The sequence below is a fragment of the Anarrhichthys ocellatus genome, unplaced genomic scaffold (assembly GCF_004355925.1).
Source record: "Anarrhichthys ocellatus isolate YVR2014 unplaced genomic scaffold, GSC_Weel_1.0 scaffold154, whole genome shotgun sequence".
In the NCBI taxonomy this organism is placed as follows: Eukaryota; Metazoa; Chordata; class Actinopteri; order Perciformes; family Anarhichadidae; genus Anarrhichthys; species Anarrhichthys ocellatus.
Window position 1 is genome coordinate 217,793 of NW_022280184.1, and position 22,438 is coordinate 240,230.

Here is a 22,438-nt window from a genome sequence, read left to right on the forward strand (position 1 = left end):
TAAGAAGGGATTAGATACCATTTATCATCTGATTGTTATTTATGCTGTTGTTACACATTGACATATGTTTTACAAAGTGGAGCTAAAGTATCACAAGTAGGTGAGGTTCAGTGTGGAAGCCTCAACATATTAAAATCGTGGTCTCTCTCTCAAGTTCTTTGGGTAGAATCTGTGTAATAGGCGGCAGGGGAAATAATTACTCAAGGTTGGAATGGGATTTGGTGTGAAAGAAAAAGGCTTGTCGGTGACAAAATTGACAGGATGGAGATGGGAAGGAATTCAAAACTAGTCAAGAGGGGAATAGTGGGGAACATTTCCCCAGAGGACCTGTCTGTTGTCTGCTGTAGAGGCCACGACTGAAACATTTCCAAACGTCCCCCAATCTGCTTCATCAAGGCATCATGAAGCAGTACACTGAAATTAGCATTTTTTTTTCTCTTAGGGAGCTTGCTTGCTGCCAACTGCTGCCGCTGTGCGTATTACAGTGGGATGCTGCACTGGGAAAATGTTAGAGATTCATGAGAAAAACAACTTGTGATTTAACTGAATAACATATGTTTTTATTTATGCATATTTGTCATTGCTGTTTTCTGTGTATCGACTCTGGTTTGAAATTAAACCATTTCCATTGCAAATACATGCTGCAACTAGAGTCGGATCATAAGAGTCGGATCATAGTCCCTAACCTAACTTGTGATTTGTAAGGGGATTAAACAGTTGGCAAATAGCCTGTTCCCAGCTGGATCTGTAATTTTAGTATTTGCCCACAACCTTAAAAATACACCAATTTGAAAGAAATTCTTGACTAGTACAGTGCCAATTGCTTTGCTCACGTTATTACTGCTGAGCAAGACACCTGCCATGAAATAGTTGCAGCCCCTCATCGGAGAGCCAGCTGTACCGAGCATGCCGTTCGGCGGCGGCAAATTTAATATTGCTGCAGGGTTGGAAATTAACTAATTTGTGTGCAGCTAACTTTTGTCTAACTTTGAAAAAAAAAAGTTGGTTATCCAGTTTTAATTCTCTCTCTCTCTCCCTCACACACATTGACCGATGTCGGGTGCGTGTAGCGAGCTAGGGAGAGCAAGCTGTACCCAGCATGCACATGTACATAACACACTACTATTAAATAAGTCCCATAGATCTCAAGATCACATACTCCATACTGCACTTCCTTACATCCTTAGCAAGTGTGAAGTCGATCAGATGAACAGCTGTCACGAAAATCGAAAGACAGACAGAGACTCCTTCCATTGCAGTTACATTTTGGTCTGCCATCTTGTGTTGTTTCCATTTCACACTCGAAGTGGTAAAGTTCCTGAAACAGATTGAGCTCCATATTATCTTATCCCATTGAAATATTTCCTACTTGTCGCAAGAAAAACTTTTCAATGTTACAATAAAAATGTTTGAAGAGCTCGCACAATGCTGACATGACGTCATTTGCATTTAGTCATTGTAAGTCAGCGTTCAAGAATGCTCCGCAAGAGTTGCCCCGCCTCATCCAGGTTCATTTCACCAGTCTCGTCATCTGCCGCATCGCTTTGTGTACTCACATTTAGCACGCATGTAGTAGCACAATCTTTCATCTGTGTTCGATCTCAGCCTGTTTGCTTTCATTTCATACTAATTCCCTGCAGCAGCAACTTTAGTCTTTAATATCTTGTGCTTGTTTGTTTATTTCAGAGCATCTCAACATGTTTTTAGTCACGCATAACCTCAGGCGCTGTTGCTTGGAAAAGCACGAGATATGATCGCAGTATGATGGGATGGCAGCAGATCAGCAGCTCTCAAGCTAGACATTCAGATAGAAGTGCGTGTATGGGCGTGCGCCAAAATGTTGAATATGCAAATATGGGCTTTGAGGCATTCAAGAGAGCGACGTGAGAGAGGAATTAAGTGTGGGTATGCAGCTCTGTTTGTCTTGCTGTGAGGCTCCTAGTTTAGTTTCTCTCTGAGTTTAGTTTCTTGGATGATGACGATGATGAGAGAGCAAAACATGCTATAGATAGATAGTCCAATTCCATCTCGCACATACATAATCACAGACATGTACACAGATAAATTACACCCCCCTGAAGCTAGCTGCTGGATGGGCTTGTACACAGAGAGAAGTGGATTATGGGAGACACTCCGCAGAGGGTCAAAGGTCATCCCCACTGTCGAGATGACGAGACAAGCATGCCATCGACTTCCAGTACGTTTTCTTGATCTTGTATCTATTGAACCAGACAAGCTGAGCAAGAGCATGTTTGCATTTAAAGGAGCATACTTCATACATGGGTTGAGTAGTTTATGCAATCCAGTATCGCATACAGTGTCTCAGTGGGACTCACTCCAAAACTCGACTGCCACTGTGCAGGATTTCCCGTGTCTGACCCATCAGTGTGTTGGGATCTGACTATATGGCTTCAAAATGTGCTGTGGAACAAAGAGAGTCAGGCCTTCCCTTTTGCAAGCAAAGGTTTCATCCTGATTGTAGTTTGAGCACCAAACCCCCCAACTCTGGAGAAATTCACATTAGGGTGTGAGTTCCCCCCCCCCCCAAATGCAACACTGCTCTCATTGGACGAGAGCAGGGATGCCGAGGCGGGACCTCCGGTAAGACGACCCTGCTCCCCCAAAAAACTATGCTTCCCTGAAGTTACCTGAAAGCAACTTGGCCGAGGGCCAAGACACCCCTGGACCCCTGTGGTTCAGCCACTGTTCTACAAAACTACCTGCAACCCCCACCTCAATGCTTTTTCCATCGATCCCTCCGGGGTAGCAGGAGGCACACATGCAACGTTGTTCTTCTTTTTAATCAAAACCTAGGTTTAACAGTTTATATTCGCTGGCCGAATTCACCAAACTGTCTATTTTATTTTTGTTCGTATCCACGAAGCGAACCCTTTCATTCCTGCAGAAGTGAAGAAGCAAGACTTCTTCAGAGAGAGAGAGAGAGAGAGAGAACTTCCACTCTCCACTCTCCACCAAGCGCCTCGTTTGCTCCGGACATAAGGACGCGAAAATCCCTTATCCAGACGACAGCGATTCTCTCCTACCGAGAGAACACCCCCGGCCCGCAGCCGCGCTGCCTGGGCCAAACGAAGCTCAGAAGAACCCCTCAGAAGAACCCCCCCCCTCAATCACCACGATTGCATCGTACCGTAAGGCGAAATAGAGTCTGGGTAGAGTTAGAGAGAGTTCATTTGTGTTTATTTTATCTTGTTTGTGTGCTTAAAGTACTGTTCATTTTTATAACGTCTTGTATGCTTAATAATCGGCGACACTAACGGTTGTTGAGATCGTTGGGGTGGTGGAGAAGCTAGTGTATTTCATGCTACCATGATCTGTGTTGAGCTAGCCGCCTAGTGAGGTCGAAGTTGCTTCTCATCAGTTCAGGAGGTCAGAACCGCCGGCTGAGACAAAGAGTCGCGGTTCTTGCTCCCCTGGCTGAGAGAGCAATCTTCCGTACTCCCGCGAGGCGCAGAGGATCTTAATCTTTTGTTTTATTTAATTTTGTTCCTTTCCCTTCTCTTTTACTAATCCACACACACACACACACACATACAGCTTTGAGCTAATGTAGCTACTGCTAAACGGCTACCGGCACTAGACGCCGGGTCTGCTGTTGGCTATCCGCCATTTTGAGTCTCGCGCATGAGAGACGTCACCACGTCCCAACTACGTCATATGTCGCTGAGCTGTTCCCTCGCTCCTCCTCCTTACACACACACACACACACACACACACACACACACACACTCCCCCCCTTTTCAATCGTCTGTTGATTTTAGATAGCGTGCTCATAAATGTATAGTTGTTGTTAGTTTAGATATTAGTTGACTAGATCATTAGTATTAGAACGTAATAAACTCTGTTATATTTTAAAGAGCAGCTGTCTGTGATTACTTTGTGCATGTATTGTGATAATAGCTGTATATGTGGTCTGCTCGAACTTAAACCTTCACTTTCACTCTGAATGTGTAATAGTACTCAGACTGTTGACATTGTGAGTGAACACTAATTATGAGACTTAGTTTATCGTTTGGTTATTGGTCCCTGTTCGCAGGGTGGTGTCCCGTTATTATTAATAATCATTAATAATTGTTACTGACATTAATAATGATGTTAGGCTGTTCTCTCTCGTGAACTGTCTACGCAGGGTAAATAATTGGCTTAATTGAGTGAGGCTATATTGCCATATCAACTGGATTAGCTGCGCTCGCGGACTATGGTCGCAGCCCTCGAATAATAATCATTATTAATGCTCCTTAAATTATCAGAAATTGGTCACCGGTTCAGATTAGAGCTATGAAGGGTAGGGCCAGATCCTTCATAGTTTCTGTCCAAGCCTGACACGAGCCTGAACCACAGCAGCAGTTTTAGGCAGAGCCCGGTTAGAAACACATTTTTTAATGGTATTAAAAGTTTTAGTCAACTAAAGTATTTTCTTTGCAGTAACAGACATGTGCCAGCCCAAAAACTGACATATACTGTACATATCACAGACTAAGTCTGCTTTAAAAAACACCGTAAATTGCCATGTCTTGTCGCGCCCAATTGGTTTGGGGCAGAGAATCAAAGAAAATATGTCTACTAGTACCACTAGTTTGTAACAACAAATGTGCTTTAAAGTACATATAATGCCACCGGAATTACATTTATCAACATAATGATGACACTTTGTTAATTGGTATACAGTATCTCACACAGTATCCAATCACTTTCATTCTTTTTAATAATTATAAATAAGTGAAACTTAGTCACCTGTTGGCTGAGAAGCTTCAAATACAACAGCTTTTAGTGGTAGCTACTAAATTGATTAACATTAACATTAAGCTAGCCTAATTCATATCACTACCTGTACAATCAACCTGGAAATAAAAGTGATGACTAGTACTATAAAGAAGAAGCCTGCTAATTTGACCAGATCTTAACCAATGCAGGTATTTTGTTGACCGGATCCAAAATGGAATCCGTTATCGGAACCCAACCCTAATCTTAATACCAAAATGATTGACCATAGCAGGAAAATGTTCAGTGACAACAGATTTCAATTGTTTTTCAACAATATATCCTTGTAGTAACTGTGACGGTTCACAGTTTACCGTGTGGGTTTAGGAGTGGAGCAGAGACTCAGGTGCAGACTTAGACACAAGGTGAGGTGAAATGCAATGTTCTTTACTGGGCATTTAAGCAGTCAAAAACTGAAACCAAAAACAACTCCAACCGGGAGCATGAAAAATCCAAACTGAAAATAAAAAGCAAAGTCACAAAAGGGGCTTGGTCACAAAAGGCAAAGACACAAACCGTGGGAGTCAGAGGGTCAACACAAGGGGTAACCACTGGAGATGAGACAAGTCCACGGGGAGGAAAAAAGAACAAATGATAATCCGGCACTGGAACAGGGCAAGCAGGGGAGTATAAGTATGTGAGGGGTAATGAGCGGATTGCCGGCAGGTGAATGGAGATGAGTGGGGTTTGCAGAGGGAAAATGTGCAGGAACAAGGTTGAGGGGGGAGGAGGTAACACAGCGCAGACAGCACATGCTCCCTGAGTTAATGTCAGGTTGAAAGGCGGCCTCACTCTATTATATTTAGCTACAGCTCCAAATCGATATATTGCAGGAGGAAATGAGAAAGTCTTCTGTCAATGATGACCTTTCCTCCGGATTTATCATGTACCGTGAGTCTGGAAAGGGAGGTCTGGTACAAAATGTTGATTTGACAAGGGTGGAGGGAAAAAACATTTTGTTTCAGGCTGCGGTATTTCATTTGAACCTTTTTTTTGTCAAGTTATGGGAAGAAAGATTACGTGTACAGGTGTTTTTGTCTGTAACACAAAATGTGTTTTCCATTCGACAACTGATGGATAAATGTGCAGTTTCCGCATGGCCGGGAGCCACAGACATCTTCACTTACTGAACCACTTGGATTTAGTTTGAACACACCCTAATGGAAAGTTTTTGGCTACGATGCCTTTATTTACACGTGCTATGAGAAAACTGGCAAAGTAAAGTTAAACTGTTTAGAATGTTGGCAACACTGCTCCATATTTTGTAAGAAAATGTTCAGCTAAAAAGGCAGGGCTTTCTTTGTGTCTATCCTGCAGATTGTTGATCTATAAACATGTCTAATAATAATATGCACATTTTTCTTTTTGTCAACTAAAACGTAATATTTTACTTTATTGTTTTAGTCAGGGTTTTTCCCATCAAGTAAAATACGTTCACTATCACTAAACACTATCTACCACTATTTCTTTAGTTTTGGGGCAGAATTGATTCATTGATCTTACCATGTTTATATTTTGGGTCCTCAAGGCTTTCTGACATATCAACATGCATGCAACCGAGCCATCATGAACTAGCCCCCAATCGTGGAATGGTTTCGTCATGTGAATATTCAGAGCCGGCCTGAGGGTCCTGCAGCCGTCAGGGATTTGGGTTATTTTTTCACTGTTTGCCTTATTATTTTCTTTCATTGAATGTGTGCAATGATCGTTTTTCTGCACATTCACTCCACAAAGTGTTGAAGAGTAAAACATGCATGTGGTCATCTTTAAGCAAGTCTACATACTCAAAATGAGTATGTAGACTTGTTCCATCAGCGCTTTTTTGTATTGTCAGGAATGATTAGTCGTCATTGTTAATTTACTTATGAAAGGTCTTAGATATCACCTAACATACAGGTTCTTTAGTTCCATATGTACAGTATGTACTAAGGTCTGTATATGTGTTGTTTAAAACCTTTGTTTTGTTACTTTTTTGGTGTAAATTTAAATAGATCAAGTGATACATTTTCCAGACAGTCACACGGTACGAAGTGGCCCACTTTGACACCGGTGACCGCTGTTCACTTCTTTTTTTTCTCTGCTTATCCTAACCATGGCCGTGTTCTTTTTTGTCATATCAATTGGACCATTTATTAGAAAGAGATTGTTGGCATGACAAAAATCTGATCTGCAGAAAATAATTGCAACTCTCTCTCTCTTCCTTTATGTCCGTGTCTGTCACACACATAATCCCCAGATCGTGATCTCTGATCGCAGTATTTGATCGGAGTTGTGTAGATGAACTTTTTCATCCGCTCTCTTCACAGCATGAGCCGGGTTCTTTGTAGGAATGTAAACAAGCTATTTATTTATATGTTTTAACCTTCATATGTTTTTACAGTTTTTTTTCCTATCTTCAAAACAACACCATCTGTATCCTCCATTATATCTCTGTTTCCATCTCCCTTCTGCTCTGCGCCATAACATGCATGTATTAACTAATTTGCACATGTGACTGTGAACATTAATGATTCTGAACGAGCAAGAGATTCTCAAAGACACAAACTGATCCGTCCACTTCTACGCAAAACTCTCAGGGCGCTAGTAAGAGAGAGAGAGAGAGAGAGGGAGAGGGAGGGAGTTGCAAGAGATCAAGAAGGACGCTGCCACAGGAGGGATGAATAGAGATGTAAATAAATGTATGCAGATTCACTGAGACACAGCAGGTTATAAAGAAAACAAGAGACAGAGAGAGAGGGAGTGTTGTGGGAGAAAGGGAGAAAAACAAGGCGAGGCATTGAAAAGGAGTGGAGGCTGCAGGGAAGGAGGAGGTGGAGAATTAGGAAAAAGTCATGAAAGAAGGATGATGAGGGAGGTTGAGATGTGACAGGGTAGTGAAGTATATTAATGTGACAGCTGTGTCAGAAAAATATTTCAATATTGTTTTTGCACTTCCAGCTAAATCACATCAGGATCTTATGCTTTTGTTTTGCAAATGTGTACCATCAAAATTAATGTTTTCGAGCGAGCTGTAATTTGAAACTAATTTCCTATGAAAGCAAGAAATTATCTCAAAAACAAGCTCCCTTCTTGTTGGCCAAACAAGATAGTCCTATTAGGGTTATGATTTCTTAAAATTGTGTGATTATAGCTTTTATTTATCAAAATGCTTAAGATAAGGTAAGTGGATTCTTTAAACTTAGAATGGAGCCAGGCTAACGGTTTCCTTCTGACTAGAGTCTTTATGCTAAGCTAAGCCTATTGGCTGCATGTTCTGACTTCATAAATTGCTAAAATACATTAAATTGGTGTGTATAATCTTATCTAACTCTCAGGAAGAAAGCACATTTTAGCTCCCTAAATGACAAACTACCATTATCTGATCCAACATTTTTATAAAAACCTTCTATCAGATATTAGTCGATAGATATTAGGTTGATCAGTGACAAGTTGATTAGTTTATCATCGTGTTTTAACGTCCATGAGGCATCAGTCATTCTTAGCTCTTCTCTTAACCGGCACACACAGTCGAATTAATAGTCCGAAGCGTCCTTTTCGACATCTAAAGCACTCTCCTGCTCATTTACAACATGGAGAAAAAATCCACCAAGAATTCACTGTACAATATCCACATTTCTCTGTCCCCCCCTCCCCCCTTCTCTCAACAGTGTCTCAGTGTGTGTCAGCACTGGGGTGTGGACCCCACTATGAATTCGCCATTGAGGAGTTCTGCCTGGCCAAATTCAGACTGGACATGCAAGAGCTGGACCAGAAACACTGGTGTAGCTGGGAGGATACAGTCGAGTGAGTAGAATCAACATACACACACACAGAGAGAGAGAGACGTCCAAACACAAATGCAAACAGATTAACTTTCCACACAAATGCAAACAGAATTATGAGCTTTCCATTTTAAATTTGCACAAGGCATTGAATCAGCAGTTTCATTCTATTTGTTAGTTGTAATGCAGTAAGAGCATTAAAACGCCTCAATGCGATTGTGGCGCGTTACCCATTAAGCCTATGGCACAATGATCTTCACACATCTCAAATATTAGATTTATTCATTGTCTCTGATCCACTCTAAGTCAACGGAATGTAAGTTAACTCCACACTAAGACGCGTTGTTTTCAACAACAAAAAGGAGTGTGTTCATTCCTGGCTGAGGATCTATAAAATCGTCCAACGTTTTGGTCACCTTCCAACAGCTGATTAGATACTGGGTGAGAGACAACAGAGAAAAAGAGTGGGTGAACATAGTCAGTGCGGGGAACAAAAGCTGTAAGCCTGTGGCATGAACAGGGATCTTTCGTCCATGTACAAATATTATCTTTGCACTTACTGTAAGAGACGTCTGGCGCCACAGGTTTTCACAGTTGCTCTCAGGATTTGAGTGCCAGTTATTGGAATCATTTGGTCCAATTAAACAATTACGTGCCATCCACTTGACTGTCAATTTAAAATTGTGTGTCACACTGTTTTGTATTCAAACAATAAAACCCCTATCCTGAATTACCTGGGTGTAATATCATGCTGACCCTGAGGTCCCCCTGTAAACTCATAGCTCCCCCCCACCAGTGGCGGCTGGCCAATAGAAAGCCATGGGGCGTGGTCCCACCTTGAGCGCCCCTCCTTGAGACAAAAAATAAAAAAATTATAATAAATTTGACAAATTCTCAATATTTGTGTTTTTGAAATATGGAATGTACCCAGTAATATTTGTAAATTATGATATCTGCGCAAAATATATGCTTTTCCTGCACGTCCTCGCCACCTCTCTGCACGTCCTCTCCGCCTGTCTGCATGTCTCAGCAGCGCTGGGGCCATCGAGAAATGGCCCACGAGAGGCGGGTCTATGAAGCAGTTTAGCCAATTGCTGATTAAAGACATAAATGAGTGACATACAATTTAGCCAATCAGCGTCCTCAAATAGATTCAGCTCGGGGCCAAATTAGAATTTGGCCCCAAGCTGCGCGTTCTCGTCAGGAGAAGTCTCTACAGGCGAGCGCCACCGCTAGCACTACTCCTCCAAGACCCGTTTGAGAGGAGAACTTTGGCGGAGATTCTGCAGGCCAAAGAGCTGATCCCAGATCAGCCTGACCTCACAATCAGACAGCAGACTAGCAGGAAAGGGAAGCAGTACATGCAAAGCTTCTCTAGTACACTAGAAAGGTTAGGCTAGCTGGATGCAGTCATGCTAATAACTTAGTTAGCTTTTTGAAACAACGGGGACAGATCCATCACGGACAGTTACGGGAGTGAGGGATATGAAGCACCTGTCTGAGGAAATAAGGAAACACGAGAACACCAGGGCACACATGGAGAACTCTGTCAAGCTACATATTAGGCAAAGTGAACATCTTTTCTTGTACATAGTTGTCCTCAGTCTCATCTGCTTAACTTGGTCATGGAGGCATCATTTAATTGAGATGTAAATTAACAGTGAAAACTCATCATAGCTTAATTTAACATCAGTATTCCTCATTCTTCAATCTCATCTCAATAAATAAACATATTATATTATATTTTATATATATATATATATATATATATATATATATATATATATACACACATATTGTATATATATATATGTATGTGTGTTTTATATTATACTGAAAATTATTATATGATATATATATATATATATATATACTGTATATATTATACTGAATTCCCTGTGAGGGTGACAAAAATATGATCTCCTGACGTGTTTATCAAAGTGTTATTTACTGCTTTTTTTCGTGTTGGAATAAATGCTAAATATTTAACTGCAAAGTAGTAATGCGTGTTTGATACCTTAATTGTTTGCATTAAATCATACTGGGATGTTTGCTGAAATTGATTGGATGGCCCTACCTAGAAAATTTTCCACCAGCTGCCACTGCCCCCCACTATAGGCAACCTTGGAAGGGGAACCCAATTAAGGAAGTTTCCAATAGGCCTGACAGTAGACCTAGTCTCATGCGCAGCATTGTTTCTGTTTGCATGAGAACTGTTGCTTGTGAAGTCCTTTCATACGTCCTCGGGCCAGAGCCAATTATGTCATAGTAGGTTTGGAAAAATAGAAAACAAGCTGCAAGGTTAATTTAGGTAAAGGAGCAGTGTTTCTTGATCCCCGTTGATCTGGTCATCATTCCGCCAAAACTTTGCACTAATTAATCTTAATTTAGATAGTCTATCATTACTAAATCTTAGTATTGAATCTTACCTGACACACTGCACCCTTTGCGTTTCGATAATTAATGAATTAGGAATGCCAAAAGGCTGTATTTTTGTCATTCAGCGTGTGCATCTTCCATCCATGTCGAAATGTCATATACGCTCAAGTGACAGGTACGGATAAGTGGCTTATTATTAAACATAATCTCTTAAAAAATACAATTCTGATATATTACAACGTGTGTGTTATTTTCGTGATTTTGACCATCATATCTGTTGGCTTTAATGACGTACTCACCAAACTAAATTGATTGTTGTGATCTCGCATGTCAACAATATCACGACAGCAAAGTCGGTCACAGCATTGCCACAATGCTGTTCATGATTTCGAAGCATGAATGAAACAGATGATCTCAATCAGCTAATACCAGCATGGCTTCAGTGTTCTGTCTGAACGAAAGTCTCAGCAAATATCTTGAGTAGAAAGTCAAAACCAATACAATTGATGGCTAAAAGTTGTAACTCAAGAAGCATATGAAGAAGATGAAATATAGCTTCAGGCTTTCTAGAAGCTCATTCACAGCTGGGACATCCAAGAGTGCAACAAAGTTTTCTCATTTCTAGTGTTGTAGAGTAATATCATAAGTTTGGAACATTATATTCTGCTTCTAGTGTACTTTGCAGTGTTTGTGTCTGTGTGGCCAGGGACTGCAGATCAAAAGTACTGCAGTACTTGTGTGTGTGTTAGGACAGTTGTACACAGTAAGTGTCAGTTCTAACCTGGGTCCTAATTTCTCCTTTTCTCCCTGAAATATCTCTCATTTCTTTTTTGCTGAAGCAGAAATCATAAGCAGAATATTCGATAACAGTAACAGTGCTGTATACTGTAGGCGTAACTGAAAGATTGACACTTGAGCGTCATAGTTTAAAGTGAAGGGCGACTCACCGAGCTGCCGTATTTGACGAGTTGGGCGTGAGAATGCGTTGGTCTCACGGATGCTAATGTTCAGGTACTGCATGAAACAGTGGCATATACAATACATGTGATTGTGCTACTATATTAACACCTTCATATAGTCTCTAACCTTTAACCTCTGGAAATGTATGGAAATCAACGGTTTCCCCGGAAGGAGGAAAAAAATGCATTCAGTAAAGCAAGACGCATTCAAAGTTATACGATTTTATATGGTTAGCTCCCCTGTGAGGAAGTAAATGGATTAAAACATGCAAAATCAGTGGAATGTTTTTTTAAGTATCACTGCATTTAGATATTTCACTCCAGCAGTTGTGAAAGCACTCTGCTGCTTACCCTAACACAGTTGCTTACATGCAATATTCATAACTCAAAATCACAGGGTTTCAGCTTAAACACCATGTATACAAATTCATGTTTGAGTGTTTACCACTGGATGTGCAGTGCAATGAATCAATATAATTAAGTACTGTCAGAGGGATAAATGAGCAATTGTTGAAAAAATAAAATAGTTCCTTATTGACACCGTATCTGAATTTTATATACTTATAATTATTCATATTCATATTTATATATTTATATTTATATATATATTTATATATATATATATATATTATATATATATATATTTATTTATTTATATATATATTTAATATATATATAAATATATATATATATATATATATATACAGTATATTAAATATATATATATTTATATTTATATTCATATTTATATACTTATAATTGTTAATTGTTTATATATTATAATTATATTTATATGCAATATTGCAGCCGGAAAAGGGAGAAACTCAGCTAGACACAATAGAGCATTTTTAATATTCCCACAACTGTCTCTGGGAACAGGACATGTTTGGGGCACAGTCAATCTGTTTACAAGGTTTAATTGAGACTAATAAAATTATTTTGATGCCGGCCCTGCTGTGAAAAACAAGCAGGGTTTGCTAATAAACCCACCGGGTGGGTGCATTTGATGGTGAGTTCAGTTGTAGGATAAGTCGAAGAACGGTGTAGCAATTTGTCATTTCGGTTTGCAATGCACTCAGGTATGTACAAAACACTTAGCGGATGGAAGAAAAAAAATGACGAGTCTGCTAATGCAGATGGAAGGACGTAGACGTCCAGCTGGAGACAGGAATAATAACCTGTCACCATCTAGGTTCAATTTCAACTTTTTCCAGCACGCTGTAAGAATTGAAGCTCTCAGGGTCTCTGTTTTTGCATTCTCTACTGTTATGTTTCAAACCGCTCACTTTCTAGGTCTACCTTACACGAGGTTCACTTTGTGATTAATCAGTCACCTTCAGCACACACCTTTTCTATCAGATAAGTTGACAGAAGCAGCGTTACTCGGAAAAAGCTGAGTTATGGCGAGGAGGCAGCTATGAAACCGTTTGCTCAGTTAACTGATGTATGGCCATTTATTTAGCTTTGATACACAGTGCCCAACTACACAAGTGTCGACCAGCCAGGAGTTCATCACAGCCTTAACCATAAATTGTTTCCTCCTCTCTTCATTTCGCTTTACATCTTTTTCTTTTTCTCTTTCAGCCATTAAACGTCTCACTAAAGTTTTCATAGCTTTTGGTGCCTCGGAGCCGCTTTATATGAGGTCAGAGTGCCACAGACTCCTCAATAATACACGTGTTACCTCTGTGACTGCCCACATTGCAGTGATTTAGTCTGCGTTCATCAAGCTGACGGTTTGTAAAGGCTCCGTTTTGGCCAGAGAAAGTGTACACGCTGCAGTTTTAAAGAAACGGTGAAATGGATGACATAAAATATTTATAGAACAGCTGGGGAGAAAAATAGAGAATGATAAAGGATTCGGCACTCAGCTGTCGTGTCCAATAACTCGGTGCCGACGGCATCTCTGAACAAAGAAAGTAACAGTTTAATTGCTTCATCATAACAGAAAATGTCCTCTGGCTAACAATTAGGGGGATAATCTTTGTTTTAATCCAATGACCACAGTGATTATAAAACACAACTTTATCGTGGTTGTTCACCCTCATATGATCATTAGCAGAACATCAAATGGATATTAACATCCAGCTGATATCGCTAGTAGTTATTCCCTTGTTTTGTCCAAAATCATATCCAAATGTGTTGAATTTATTGTTTTAAAGGGCCTTTGGAGAGGAATTAGAATCTCTACTTTATTCTACATAAGCCTGTTAGTGGACGGGCAGGTGTATGTGTTTGATTGACAGCTGAGCAGGAAGGGGCATCGAGACAAAGTTTGCAGATAACCGTAGCTTACAAGGACAGATGGATATGGATACAGTTTTGGAAGCGGGGCGCCGTTCATTCCTATGAAAGTTGCTCAGTAATGCGTGAAGCAAATCCGAGATTTTTCGCAGGGCCTCCGTATCAATGGGCCAATAGAGCAAATGCACAAGCGTTTCCTCTAACCCCGCCTCCCAGCCCTTGGTCCCAGGCTCATTCATATGAACGGAGGAAGTAAAATAAATCTGGATTCAGCTATAGTTAGCATTTTACAATGCTGTCATGGTTTATATAAGAGACATTTAGTGTTCATACTGGGAATTCCCAAAAATTTGAGATACGTCTCCTTCCCAATGAGATACTAAGATACGTCTCTTTCCCATAATTTTTCTATGGGAAAAAGTATTTTTCTGGACCAATGGCATCACATGACATAATTATACAGTTTGGCCAATATGTCGAATTTGCTTCAGCACTCTTCCTGGGTAGACACTACTCTTCCTGTCTACATAGACAGAGAAACAATAGCGTTCTGGCTTGTAAATGGACACACAGGGCGAGGAGTCACGGAACCAAAAAAAGGACCATACATATCTTCAGTTTTGGTTTTAGGAAGTCGCTTCCCTCTTGAACTTCACTGTGACAGTCTGACCACACTTATCTGTCTACTCTACCTTGAGAGTTACTCCGTGTCTTCAGCGAAACCACATGATTGAAAGCATGTAAAGTATTTTAATATGTCACGATGCTTAAAAAATAAAAAAATAAATAATATGCAACTTTTAAAAGAGGAAATAGCACATTCTTCCTACATAAAGTCTAATTCAAAAGCAATACAACACACCTTTGCTCAATTCAACACACTGACTTGTTCTGGAACAGCATCAAGGCCTTTTAATTTAGTCTGTAGTGAGAAAGTAGAATTAGGTCAGATTTTACAGGGTCATTCTGAACAGGTTACATGAAAAATGTCAGAAAACCTCTGAAGGAAAAGATTTTAGGAATTTAACATGAGGGAATTTTCTTGAGGTTACAATGTAATTTGAGGTTATTTTTCACTAATTCAAATAAAAAGAAAAGAAAAAGAAAGGGTCACAGTGAGGGTCATACTGACATAATAGGTTTCAGCAAACCCCTATTAAGGATTTATTAATTAAAATTCAAATATGAGGAAATTATGATTTAATTTGAGCTAACTTCACAAAAAAAAACTGCACAGTGAAATGTCCTGGATTTTGACTTGGTCAAGGTCATACTGAAGAGGATTGCATTGAATATTTCAGCAAACTTATTTATTTATTTATTCATGAGAGTTTAAAAATGGGAACATTTTCAATGTAGTTCAATATTATTTGAGCTGAAATTTCCCTGTCATGTGCAGTGCAGTACTTATGGTCATGGTCGGGAACATTTTGAGCATTTTGTAAAGCATTAAGATAGATGTTTTACAAAAATCTCCCCTTTGTAGAAAATCATTTTCCAGGAACTGTCAGCAAACAGAATAAACTGAAACTATAAATATGACCGTACTCCTGAGATGAATTGATTCAATTGTGATCTCTGTTTGAAATATGAGGAGAAATGAATACGGAAATGTGGAGCGCCACAGCAACACTAATCTGCATTTGATGGGGAATAAAAAGTTGAAATGCCCTTCATCTCTGTCTCAAAACTTTAACATCAACAACTTGAGATAATCCGCTGGCCATGAATATGTATGGGGTCTATTAAGTATGCTTTAGTCAATCCATCTGCTAACCACCAGCAGAAGACCCTGTAGGCTATATACTCATCTGTCTGTTCTGTCTGTTGGGTTAGTCGGGTGATTGTGGCACATTACTGTGCTCAGCGTGGCTAGCGTAGCCTCCAACACAGACACACACACAAACAACTCCTCCAGCATTATATGCAAATTCTTGAAGATATTTTTTAGCAAAAACAAAATTGTTCCAAAAATTAATTATTTTGTTCTGCTTATTAATCCCTGTATTTTAGATATGCTCATTACAAGTCTTATTTTTCTCACTTTCACAGCACAAAATGCTCTGCTCCATTCACACACTGTGTTAATGTTCAGAAAAGGAGCTATTGTATATATTGCTGTAAACTAAGTGATTCTTCAGCAGCAGCTCTTTTTTCTCAGTACCTAGCTGAGGTGACTTTACTGTTGTGTCACTGGCTCGTTTCCAGCTCTAAAAAGCAGCGCTGTCCAGAGGCCAGAAGCATCTTCAGGTTAAGATGTTCGTAGAAATCTATCTTACAAATCTTCTTAAGCTGAAGAGGTGTTGCCCAAAAGCGTAATAACTGAAGATTAACAGATTCCTCCTACCCATCAGGAGGCTAATGCTTTATTCATACTTCTGCAGAAAAGATTCTGTGGAGCTTCCTCTAAGAGATGGTTTGCAGAGCATGCAGAGAGCCGCCGCACATCATTCACCCATTCACACACATTCACGCACTGATGGCAGGGGCTACCATGCAAGGTGCCACCTTCCTATCAGGACTATCTAAACATCATACCCGCTCACACACCGCAGAGCCTTCGGGTGACATTTGGGGATAAGTGTCTTGCCCAACGACACATTGACATGGACTAGAAGAGCCGGGGATCAAACCACCGATCTTCTGATTGAAGAACGACTTTACCTTCTGAGCCACAGTCTCCCCAATGTATGCCTCGCGTGGAAGCATAAGAACATCTCGAATAAGAACTTTTAGGTTGTTAAAAGAAGTCTGATTGTATATAAGTAAATGACTCTACTTCTCACTTGATTTATTACCTCAGTAAACATTGTAAACATGAATTTATGGTCTCAATCGCCAGTTTCAAGTCTTCTTCAATACAGCATTATGGTCATTTAGTAATAAACTAAACCATAAAGCAGGGTATGCTTTAGGGCGGGACAACCTTGTGATTGGCAGGTTGCTACTACAGCGTTGTCCGGTCTTGGAGTTGTCTGTGTTTTCGTCTTAGAACTTTCGCAGTGTGTTTTATAGTTCATGAAAGTTAATTGTAAAATATAATCTTTTACACATCATTGTAAACGTAAAAGGAGGGCAGAGAGTCTCTTGGTCAGAGGAGTGCAGGGACAGAGCTGTGAGTCAGAGGAATGAGCAGATCTATAGTGTAGGCAGGGAAGCCAGGCAGAGTGAGCCCAAAAGCAAGATTGGGAAGAACACAGAAGTGGGACAGAGGCATGAGGCAGGTTTAAGAAGGCCGCAGGCACAAGAGACAAAAATTTGCCAAAGCGACGCATAAACACACAACGGCCTCTACGGGCTGGAACTTAACTAACCCAGTAGTTGAACCTGCGATCTGACGATGGTGGAATTGAAGGCCGGTCTTTCAAGCAGAATCGATTGAAGAGGATAAGCAGCGTGCTACGACACCGATACACCTGTGATCCAGCACACCCACACACAGACGAACCGAGAGAGAGAAGCTCCTGGCGAGGATGAAGCTGAGGGTATGACAGAAGACTGTTTACTGCACATTAAAGCTTCCCTATGGGGTTTTTGACCAGTAAGAAGAACAGTGCTAGCAAGTACAAAAGGATGCAAACAATGTTGGAATCCAAATACTTAGAATACAATCTTCTTTGCAGATGTTTTATGAGGAATGAAACGAGTTTGACACGTCAGCACAAAAGTAGTGGTAAATATGTCCCTTGCTTTCCTTTGTCTTACGGTATCTTTAGTTATAGACATCGTTTGAACAGTTTCATCTCTTTTTGTGTTTGCAACTTGAACCGCAAAGAAAAATAGGACGCAAGTTTGAAAATTATTAAAATGTAATTTATTCATGTTTACAATAATAACATCATGAATCACTTAAATGTTATCATAATTGAATACGATGAATGAGTCTTACTTTAGAAGGGAACTGTCACACGGCATTTAAAGAAAGAAAAGAAAAGCAGAACACTGCAGTTGAAACCTGTGAACACTTCTGTTTGGTGCAACGGTGCATAAAGAGGGGCAGAAAACTCCTCTTGAATTCCTCTCCTGCTTCTGGTGAAACCCAGCGGGACCAATGAGTCGTCAAAGTGCATGTTTGCAGTATTGATGCAAAGGCTCAGAACAAGGAGACGGCTCAATTAGAGCAGGGAAACACCTTTTGTTGTGTGCTCCAGTGTATATTAACTCGGTTCCACATCAAATGGGAGGTATTCTCAAAGACGACGCAGTGTGCCAATACCAATTTACTAAAAGCTAATAACACAGCAGGAGGAAGATCATAAAGAATTGGGCTTTCATACAGCAACAAAGCTAGAGATGAGGAGATTATTCCCAAGAAGCAACGAGAACAAATGCAGAGGTTTCTCCTCTCTATCCGCAGAAGCGGAGCAGGGATGCGGAAGGAAATGTATGCCAGCCAGTTTGATGATCTTCAAAACTTTAATACAAATGAAAAACCTCCCTAACGGGGGCAAATATGCAAATCCTCGTCCTAATGCTATTAAAGACGCATTGCATAACAGCTGCGGGGGCTCTGCAATCCAGGCGATGCTGGATGCTATCCAGTCATTCTAGCTGTAAAAACATACAGCAATCCGTTCCTAATCAGCGACTAATCAGCCGTTTAATCGCTGAGGTCCACGGAAGGGGGACTTTAATTAGCTTTCCACACTGCTCACTGCATCTTTCCTGGCCTGAGCATCGTACGTAACTCAGATGTGAGCTCACTCACAAAATGGTTTTTAAATTAATACAGACTGCATGACTGACTGACCAAAATACTCTCCAACAATCACATGCAAAAAAAAGAAGAAGAAAAAAAGCCCAAGAAACAGAGCTATTTTTAAACTAAGAGCCTGTGGTATGAAGGGCAAGGGCAAAGGGAGACAATTAGACTGTAATTAGGATTAATCAAAAGCATGATATTCACTCTATGGATTTATTGGGCAAACTATTCTGCTGTCCTCCCATCCTGCATTGCAGCATATGCAGACGATCGTCACCCTACTTGACTTTGTGTTTGACATTCTTTCTGTGTTTTGGACGGCAGCACCAGCAGGTCAGTACATACTTGGTCTTAAAGAACCGTGCTGGAGCATCTGAGTCAAGTGTCCAGGTCAATCAGGGATACTTCAGGACAGACAGAACAAACATCGACACACACACATAAACAGTCACATAAGCAAATGTATACCCCGGTATAAACACACACAAAGCACTCAACACACAAATACACATACATGCAGTTATTCACACAAACAAACGCACACCCATGTCAAAGACAAACGTCAACACATCCATCTGGTCACATCCTGATATTGACTGTTTGTGTGTGTGTGTGTGTATTTGGGGGCTGGAAATCTTTCAAACTGTAAAATATGTTATCACTTTTTTTTCTCATGTAAGAGAAAGTGTTGCACGCACACAAATTCAGATGTTCAATCTCCCCCCAGAAGAAAGGAAGAGCAGGAGGTTAGCAGAATAACAAAGCAGAGAAAAAAAGAACAATTTGTCTGAGCTCAGTAGTGACAGTTTGTCATGTTTCTTTTTTATATATATTTCTTTCTTTTTCAAGGGAGGAATCTCTCCCTTTCTGCTTCGAGGTGATCTCGCCCAGCAGCAAGACAGAAACTTGTTCAACTGTAAATGCAAGTGATGAAGAGGGGGCTTTTCTGGCCCAAAGTTAAAAAAAAGTGAGAATAAGGGGTGACACGTGGTTGCATATAACAGGACACGGGAGATGACACTAGGTCATGTTTAGAGATTTAGAACTGGAACAGAATCAGCATAGATATGTATCTTTGTGTTATGTGACAATAGTCTTTGATCTTTTTTTTCTTCTTTTTATCTCTGCGGGTTTTTCCTGTTTTCAGCTTCAGCTGCAGTTCTTTGATGCTTCGTGACCCATTTTTCTCAGTGAACTCTATATTATGTAATCAGATGTTCTCCTCAGTTCAAATGAACAAAAGCATAATGACAGCATCACTGTTGATCAAGACTATCTGCAGTGTTCTGTACCTTATCTGCACTGTATGAATAGATTACTGAATTTGTCACAAGCTGACATCTAGCTTCCTCAAAGAATGCAACATTGTTTTAATTTGGTCTTTGAAAACTAATACTGTAGATGTTATTGTCAGGACTCAGTATTCAATGTTTTGTTGTAAACACCAGGCAGCATCCTCCGGTTCTGAAAAGTGAAGCTTAAACTTCCATTCTCTCTACTGACCAGCAGGGGGTGACTCCTCTGGTTGCAAAGAGAATTGTATAGAAGTCTATGAGAAGATGACCCTACTTCTCACTGGATTTATTACCTCAGTAAGCACTATAAACATGAGTTTATGGTCTCAGGTCTTCTTCAATAAAGCATGATCTTCACTTTCAACAGGTTCCCATCCCAACTCGTCACTGGGCGTTCCTCTCTAACGCAGCGTCAAACTATGACTGTTTACTACAGGCGCAGTAAACATTAGGAATTCAAACAAAAACACTTGCTTAGGTCTAGGCAACAAAAAACGCTTAGTTAGGTTTAGAACAAACATCAAGCATGTGCTTAAAATAACTACATTAACTTAGTGAAACGTAAACAATGTAGCATAAGTACAGAAAACGCGTCACAAACATCTCTAATGGAACTTCAAAACATCTCAACAACACTTTGGGACATGAACTCCAGTCCCCAGGTTGAAAGTCCAGTGTTTGTTTGACCCATCCACCTTCCTCTCCTCTCACCATGTGTGGTTTTCTTTATACTACGTATAAAATTACCTGAAAGCCGGGTGTGTGTCATACAGACGCTAAAGGGTGGCTTGTGTGTCGGCATCAGACGGTGCGGCAAAAAACAAAAGTGAATTTTAAAAAGAGGTCTATGGTAAGCAATCGGTCTGTTCTTCAGGCAAGTTATTAAACAAGGAGAAGAGATAAATTACTAATAACACCAGATTAAAAAAGAAAATGACCTCTCAACAAACTCATGAATGCAGCTGCGGAAAAACTGAACAGAGAGATGTTGCAACATCAGAATGTAATGCAACACATTGTTCGTATTAAAACGGTGGTCAGCATCAGGCTTCGTTATCATCACACGCCTAATTTACAATAAATAGATACACAGTATTTATGAGACACTCCAGCGGGGCCAGATAGGAATAATAATTCAGACGACGCCTTTGCCTGAGAAATATTTTTTTCTGTTTACCGTTTCTGTCAGTATTGTAACCTTGGTTCTCTGAGTGAGGAGGGCAGCTCTCCACTCCGTTATGTATTCCATATGTAGCTGGAAAAATAGTCTGGATACCATAGAGGACTGGAGTTACTTTCACCAGTTTACAGGTGTTTATTTTTCAACGTTAGCTGTAAACTGCAGAAATATTCTGTTCCTGTTATAAAGTAAGTAATCCACCAGGAATGTGACCTTGCAGGTATTTGCAGTAAAAGTTGAGCCTTGTTCAACTTTTTTTGCCAGACAACTGTATTATATATTTATTTATTTTTTTTGCCGGAACCCCCCTCTGTTGCCCCCCTCCCTCACTCGATCTGAACAGCACGGCATCACCCCAGAGATGTTTGCCACTCAAAGTGAGGTTTAACGCGGCTAAATGTGCACTGCTCCTAAATATAATACGACTCAGAGGTTGTCAGAAGGGCAATAGCAAACATAATGTCAACGTTACACTTTAAGTGGGTTCCCCAAATGACATTTTCCTCTTTCAGATTTTTATTACAGACAAATATGACAACTTAAAAGATGGCAGAGGAAAAGGTGAAAGCATGTTATCAGTTTGTTTTAAAAAAACGTTATTTCAAACTGAGTGAAAGCTTTTTGCAGGAAATATCACTTCACTTTAGCTCAAGCTTTGAGGCTGGGAGGAGGTTTTGTCAGTAATGTGTGTGTGTGTGTGTGTGTGTGTGTGTGTGTGTGTAAGTGAATATTGTTATTTTAACAACAGATCTGCACCAAAAACTCTTGTTCCTTGGCCACATCCTAACTTTCCAACGAAAACATAACTTCCTTGTTGCATGCTACATAAAAATCATTACTTGTGTCATGTATTTTGCAATAAAAAAATGAATAACAACCCCCCCCTCCCTGTCCAATCTAGCTTCATGCCCGTCCACCTCACACACCTGGCTCTGTGAGTGTCCGTCGGTGGAAATAAAGGAACTGTGCTGACTCATTTCTCAAGTCACTGGAGCAGCTTTGCTCTCTGTTGCTTTTATTTATTCATTATCCAGGTTTTATTTATTCACACTGCGCTCTGCAGACAACAGATCAAACTACCCCTGCCTGATTCAGCTCCCTGTGCGCTTCATCCTCTTCCTATGGAATACTTTCAGAAA

At 40.2% G+C, this 22,438-nt stretch overlaps 1 protein-coding gene across 1 annotated transcript in view; it reads left to right on the forward strand.

The window, feature by feature from the left end:
* The window catches only part of ramp1 (receptor activity modifying protein 1), a 65,324-nt gene that overhangs the window by 33,554 nt on the left and 9,332 nt on the right, over positions 1-22,438 (forward strand). The window contains exon 2 of the mRNA XM_031877899.1: positions 8,427-8,562. Coding sequence (XP_031733759.1) covers positions 8,427-8,562 — 136 coding nt within the window. The remainder of the gene's footprint in view (positions 1-8,426; positions 8,563-22,438) is intronic.